The sequence below is a fragment of the Toxorhynchites rutilus genome, chromosome 3, assembly GCF_029784135.1.
Source record: "Toxorhynchites rutilus septentrionalis strain SRP chromosome 3, ASM2978413v1, whole genome shotgun sequence".
Classification (NCBI taxonomy): Eukaryota; Metazoa; Arthropoda; class Insecta; order Diptera; family Culicidae; genus Toxorhynchites; species Toxorhynchites rutilus.
The window spans coordinates 282,184,022-282,191,239 of NC_073746.1; the positions used below are offsets into that span (position 1 = coordinate 282,184,022).

The 7,218-nt window shown below is 39.9% G+C and overlaps 1 protein-coding gene across 1 annotated transcript; it reads right to left on the reverse strand.

The window, feature by feature from the left end:
* Positions 1-2,143: 2,143 nt before the first annotated feature.
* LOC129776425 (membrane-associated tyrosine- and threonine-specific cdc2-inhibitory kinase) lies at positions 2,144-5,002 on the reverse strand. The gene is made up of 4 exons (XM_055782056.1): positions 4,806-5,002; positions 4,044-4,645; positions 3,087-3,982; positions 2,144-3,023 (listed from the first exon to the last, which is right to left on the reverse strand). The coding sequence occupies exons 2-4, from the start codon at positions 4,620-4,622 to the stop codon at positions 2,855-2,857; spliced, it is 1,644 nt and encodes a 547-aa protein (XP_055638031.1). The 5' UTR covers positions 4,623-4,645; positions 4,806-5,002; the 3' UTR covers positions 2,144-2,854.
* Positions 5,003-7,218: the final 2,216 nt, after the last annotated feature.

The window sequence follows — 7,218 nt, forward strand, 5'->3', positions numbered from 1 at the left end:
CATTTGCCATCCAGGGTGAGATAGGTCTCCTCGTCCATCACCATCGCCACGTCGCGAATCGCCGGAAAAACCGACTTGGCCGTCTTAGGCTGATGTCACATTAGGCGGATTCGCCGCCGCAGATATCGCGACGGTTATTTTCTCCATTTGAAAACCGCCCCGATCTGTGTGACATGGCTCATTCACAATACACTGTAGATCCTCCGTTGCGGTTTTACTCGCGGAATCCGCGGCGGCGAATTCGCCTAATGTGACATCAGCCTTATTCAGCTACTACCGCTGCGTCATTGCCTGTAGCTCTGAAACCAGTGAACTGGACTTCTGCTTCCTGACATGTATGTCCATGTTCGCCAGGTACTTTTTCACTGTTTGGCGATGTAGCCACTTTTCCCTCGATCTTCCTCCTCAGCATCCCTTTGGAGCTTTTTGTCGCTCAGGGTCGTCGGCCGTCCGGGACCGGGCTTTCTTTCGATGCTCTGATTGTTGTCCAATAGTGCCATGATGCTGTAGATGCCGGAACGGGCGTATCCGGCGTCCACAAAGTGGGGCACGATGTCCGTTTTCGGCGTGGCGGGGTACCGTTCTTTGAACGCGCACACTTCTGAACGGCGTAGCTTCACTGTTTTTGCCATCACGGTTAGAGTTCGACTGATAGAGCTGTTAATTTTTCCTTTCTGCTGACTCATGGGTTACTATGATTGATCCTGCATGGGTAATTTCGTCAGGTTTTTTTTGTGTGAAGGTTTTTTTTTATCTGTATTATAGTGATTTTCAACTCATTTGGCTGGTTCGTCACTTGTACCATTTTTGGAAGAATGTCGGGAGTGAGAATTGAACTCGTGACCTTCAGCGTGAGAGGCATGGATGTTACCACTACGACAGATCGCCTCCACGCGTGAAGGTAAGCCTATTAAATACCGACAGTTTTTGCCCATTTTTCTAATGCAAACGTTATTGGTGTATTCAAAACTGTCTTTCGATCTGCGGTGCGGTCAATATTTATTGTATTTTTCATCATCAAAGATGAAGAAGTAATTTTTCATTCAAACCGAAATATATTTGTTTGAAAATGTCCGACAGGGTCGTTATAGGAACCAAATGAAAGCTGGTTTACAAGGTTAATTCGATTTGTATTGAGTTGATTAGCAAAAAATTGTGTTAGTCCACAAATTCTTTGAAAAAATAGAAGGAAATCGGGTTTTTATGAAAATCGTTATATTGATTTTTCATACGGTACTTCCTGCGAATGTTGATTTGCACGATTAAATACCCTGTACAAAATTCAATTGGACTCTATACAAATTTATTCATTCGGACTTCATTTACTATTGTCGCAGATGTCGAAATTAAAGTTTTCTGAAATAGAAAAATCACCCAAGGGTGGAGTAAAGGAAATCGGGGTTTTCAAAAAAAATTGTTTGATGCCAATGCTATTTGATGACATCTTTTAAAATCGCATAAAACTTCGAGATTTACTGTTATCTCGAAAAAAAAAATTCATCAAAAATCGAATTTTGAGACTAAAAACGACCAAGGGCCTAAAAATCAATATTAAACAAAAAAAAATCGAGATAACCTTTCCCTGTGATTTTAAGACATATGGAATAAAAAAAATGTTTTGAAAACCCCGATTTCCTTTACTTCCTTTGGGTGATTTTTTGATTTTCAGAAAATTTAAATTTCAACATCTGTGGCAATAGTAAATGCAGTCCAACAAACTTCGTCCCGCTCAAAATGGATTTTTTGTTATCAAAGGGCCTGGCCGGGTACTAAGTACTAAGTTTAAGTAAATTTAGATGTTTGATGTTCAGTATTTTTTCTTATTTTTGTCTCAAAGCTATTGAGAATGGCGTGAAAAAAAAACCAAAAGGTGCATTTTTCACCATAGACCCTATGTTAAACCGCATAGGGGTTCAAAAAAACCGCCAAAATTTCCTATTTAATATCCAATACAATATTTGCCATACAACAGCATAGGATGCTCCATACTTTCACTTCAGTAGATAGCCAGGGAATGCCAGACATCTTTATGATTTTATCGTCTGAATTGAATGTCTCCCTGATTGGTGATGAAATTCCCCGATTTTCACGGATTTCCCAGGTAATCGACACCCTGTAATTGTCTAGATTATGTTTATTGTTTAGAAGTAAGAAAGTAATGGTATAGATTAACCAGTTTATTGCGTTACATTGTTATATAGAAATTCTATAAAAATATATTAGTGAAATGTATATGCGACTGCCTGATATTATATATCTTCTATGTTCAACACTTACTACGATAGAAAGTATTCTAATATACTTTCTGTTACCCGAGAAACCTTAATTTTCCCATCAGCCTGATTATCAATTATCGTAAATAAATTTTGAAGAAACTCAATTAAAACTGGCACGAAGCTATAACACTAGCATTTAAGCCAGAAACATGAGAGATTTCCATAATTATTGTTTTTACTTTGATTTCTCACGAATATCACAAGTGCATTAGTGCGTTTTATCATTGTATTAGTATGCGATAATAGCTGGGCCCTCACTATTACTGATTTACGGTTTAACAAAAAAAACATCACTTCATTTTCGGTTCCATGTACGATGCAATTTTGTGGAACGTATAGATTTTGTCTCTAACTGAATTTATCGCTGTAATCCATAGGTAGATATAGCTCGCAAGTACGTACGTATTTTTAAAGAACGATGATGTATAACATAAGTTAACATGATAGCGCAATCAGACATTCATCCGCCTGTGAGATCTTCACTAATGCTACATCATAAACTTTTGACACGAAGGCGACACGGTCCATAGGCGGTTACCACATTGCCTTTGCGTTGCCTTTAAGCTTAACTGGTGCAGTCAATCTGAGTCATCAGATTGGAAGAACAATTTCTTCTTGGTGAGAAGAGACGAATCAGCACAGTAACCCGAGTTGTGGAGTAGGGAGTGGCGTGAATGTAACGATTGATCATCAACCCGATGGCTGTTGCTCAAAGAGAGGAAAAAATCTTCCTCGCCCGAATCGAAACTAGAAAATATGTTTCCGTAAAAGTAAAGATCATACATTTCAATATCCGCTTGCAAAACATACCTTATATTCCTGGACGGTGTGTCAATATTATTATTCCTGAAGGTAATTCTCATTCCCGTGTGATTATGATTCAGTGGCGTCGAGTTCATCATCCTTAAGCTTGGCGTGTGTAATGGAACCGTATTGTTCAAGGTAGGGGTAATCTGTACTCCAGTTCCACTGCTTTTATCCGATGCATCAAGATCTGGTTCACCTCCAGACAACAAATCATCATCCAATTCCTCATCGAAGTCTTTCATGAGACATGTCCGTACGCTACTGTTGATTCCGTTCTGATTGCTTCGATTGCAGTTTACATTCGGCCTTCTGTAGTTAACGTCAGGGCTGGATGGTTTCTCGTGGTTCAGCCGCAGGTAATTTGCTATCGAAAGCACTAAACTTGCCAGGAGACATCTAAGATTACACAGCTTCCGGTGCATATAGGATTTTACTTTCCGAATCAATCGCCAGCGTTTTCTTTCACGGTACAGATCTGCTATCCTTGAACATTGCAGCAATATGTCGACGGAAGGACGTGACTCTGGAGCCGGACTTATCATCCATCGGATAACATCCTGTAGATCTTGGGAAAGCCTACACAGGATCTCTGCCGGGAGGGAACCGCTGCGCAAATTTTGCCACAACGGTCCGTTTGATGGGAGCTCCAAGTTACACGAAAGCTCTAAAATTGCAATACCCAAACTGAAAATATCCACTGCTTTCGTATACCGTCCTTCCATCAGTTCAGGAGCAATATATCGTGAGTCACCTTCAGTTGCACGATTCAAACTGTTGTTACTCAAGTCAAACACCAGCCCAAAGTCCGCTAATTTACAAACACCGTCGTCCGTTATCAGAATATTGTCGAGCTTGATATCCAGATGAATTAAATTCCTATCGTGCAAACTCTTCAGACCCTGCAAATACGAGTAATGCTATCGTAAGTTGTTTTCCACAAACACAAACATTGTTCATTACCAATAATAGATCCAGCAGTATAGACCATATTTTGCTTTCCGGAATGAAACGCTGCTCCATGGCATAATCCTCAAGGCTACCCTTACAGAGTTCCATTTGCATATACAGCCGATCATCTTGCTCCCACGCCTGGTACAACTTAATACAATTCTCATGCTCACTAAACTGTTCGTACCTCCGGACCTCTTCCAATCGTTCCTGCCGATAGTTCTCTCCCCGGAAAAATTCCTTCGACTTCTTCACCGCATACAAACATCCATCCAGTCGACTTTTCACCTTGAATACTTCACCGAAAGAACCCTCGCCGACTTTTGTTATCTGTTCGAAACACTGCTCGTAGTATGACTCACGCTTTTCCCGCTGGTACAGCGAACTGAGTTCTGTTTGACTGTTCTTAAACGAAATCGCGGTAGCCGTCGATGTGCCGTTCAAACTGCGGCTGAAGCTTGCATCAAATTTTGGATATAACTTCGGTGGCCTTGGTGGACGTTGTGGCTGGTTCCGCCGTCGTGGTTGTTTGAAGGATAATGATAAATTATTCTCTTCCAGAAATTCTGGTACTGGCAGCGGCGATTTCATTGTTCTAGATGTAAGCGTTGGCGCTACAAAAAAAGAATAATTAGTAGTGTTTTATTGAATGGGATTGTAAGTTGAATGGGTGTGTAATGGATTGGCACCTGCAATTAGGTACCCATCAATTTGATAAAAGAAAAACAAAGCGCCGTTTTCATGAACAAAATTTTAGGTTATGTTTACACTTACCTGCTGACACGGATTACGAATTTGAAACTGCCCTGCTGGAAATGTTTTCTCACTGATAGAACTCAGTTTGACTGAGTGTATACTCAAACACCATTTGATGTAAGATTTATGGTTTTCGGTGTATGAACTCTATGGGAAATCATGCAATATCTGAACCTAGCGGTCTTTATCGTACTTCTGTTTTCACTTGTTTGTATTATTTATTGAATGTGACAGTTTTTCTACAATTTAACCGACTCTTTACCGACATATACAGTGATTTGCCTCTAATTGAACATATCGTAGCACCACTCAGTGTCACGTTAAGGCCATCTACACACTAGGCAACCTAAGTTGGAAAGCAACTTAACGAATCTGTCAAAAAAGTTGAGAACATGTGTAATCAAATGGGAGCATACACACTAGGCAACTGGCAACTTTGGTCGGATCAACTTTTTCGATTCAACCTAGCATGTCGAGTCGCGCGCGATGTGTGTTGGCAACCTTTTCGTTCAATTGATGTTGACATTTCGATTTCTGCGTTCGTTGAGTTTCGGTATTTGTCAGTTGCAATACCAAACATTGTTTCCAAAATTGAACTAGTTTACAAAAACACGAATGAAATGTAAGGATTTTACTCATTTGATATACAATTTCATATATTGTTTTATTGTTTTCAGGTGAAAATATTACGGAGCAAGACGCAGTTATTGTGGCGGTCGCTCTTCATACATTCGTGTGTATGTATGGATTCGGGGTAGTCGGTCACTTTAAAAACAATGAATCAGATCGTGAATTACGAGAGAGCACTCCGGTAAAAACATTGTTTCATTAAATAACTCGCAACTTTCCTGCCTTCTAGACCCGCATGACACGATTCACTAGAATGATGCATCTTCAATTAACACCGGATCTACGAATGAAATAGAGGGAGAGAGAACAGAACCATAGCTGAGCACAGTCCCTGTGATGCTTCAATGGATGCTGATTTAACCACTACCGAGATCATGTCGGAGGTGATACATGAGAACAGTACGGCACTACTGCGAGAATTTAACAAACATTCGAATTCGCTAGCGATAAAATGTTCAACATGAATGTTTCAATTTCATCATTTGTTTTTGTTTTATGTGAAATATTATTAAAGTCGCCTGCCCAAGAGCAACACGTTATATTTTCTTGTCTTTTTCATGCAATCACTAAATTTGTAGTGATGATGATTATCTGTTTCATGCAGTTGATATGAATATTGGACTGAATTGGAAGCATTTTTCTACACAAATGTTGTACTATAAAGCTGCTCGTTTTTATATCAATGAGAGTGTTGAAAAGTTACGTATATATTGATGCTTTTGATTTTATTTCTTTTCGTTCGAATTAAGGAAAAATCTAAGCAAAACAGATTTTTTGAAAACAAACTGTTTTATTAATAATTCGCTTTCCATATGATTTCCTGGGGTAATTGAAGAAATGACATCTCAGCTAGCCTAATGACGTGTGATGCATGATGACGGATGAAAACTTAACGATTTTATCACCTTTGAGTTGCCTCAATGTGCAGAGCTGAGTTGGAGACCCGATTGACATCGCCAACATAGATCGGATTGCGGTTGCGTAATGTGTAGATGGCCTAAGTGCTATTCACACACAACGTCCACGTCACGTTCACGTCACGGCACGTCACGTTACGTCAATTATTCTCCCATGCAATCCTTTTGAAAACATTTACATACACCAGCAACGTAATGACCCGTCAGCATACATTTAAGTGCGATTCACATACAACATCCACGTCATGTTCACGTTCCGTCACGTCACGTTGCGTCAATTATTCTTCCATGCAATTCTTATGGAAGCATTCACATACACCATCAACGGCAAGTCGAAGTTTCCGTTGCCGGTGTATGTGAATGTTTTCATAAGAATTGCATGGGTTAATAATTGACGTAACGTAACGTGACGGGGCATGAACGTGACGTGGATGTTGTATGTGAATCGCACTTTAACAAGAAAGACCGGCAGGATTTGTAGAGAAGAATAATTGACGGTGACGGACGGTTCGTTGGGTTTTTATCTGGGCTTTGTGTCTCGACTTTTGTTTTGATTTTGGCTATTAGCTCCAAATTTCGGAGTCAAAATTCGCGACTTGCTGAGCAAAATACTCTATATATTCAGGGTACGTTTATAACAAGGTAATCTAGACTCGAAATGTGTAACGACAAGATTCACTTATACTAAAGTGACCAGATGGTCAGAGGTCTAACGCGGGACACAAAAAACAAAACGTTATGTATATACGTTATGTGAGCATAAACCATAGTTCAGCGAGTCTAAACTGATCAGTACTGTTTTTTTCTGAGTATCGGCACTCAGTTGTGATTTTTCGGTGGTTTAGATTTTGTTTGCGCCCAAAAATCACTCGCTCAATCAGAGC

What these genes read in the sequence shown, in the direction of transcription:
- LOC129776425 (XM_055782056.1), bottom strand. Translation starts at nt 4,622, where the DNA reads ATGAAATCGCCGCTGCCAGTACCAGAATTTCTGGAAGAGAATAATTTA. An exon ending in TACTGCTGGATCTATTATTG is followed by an intron (nt 3,983 to 4,043) that starts GTAATGAACAAT and finishes TCGTATTTGCAG; the next exon opens with GGTCTGAAGAGTTTGCACGA. An exon ending in ACACCGTCCAGGAATATAAG is followed by an intron (nt 3,024 to 3,086) that starts GTATGTTTTGCA and finishes CATATTTTCTAG; the next exon opens with TTTCGATTCGGGCGAGGAAG.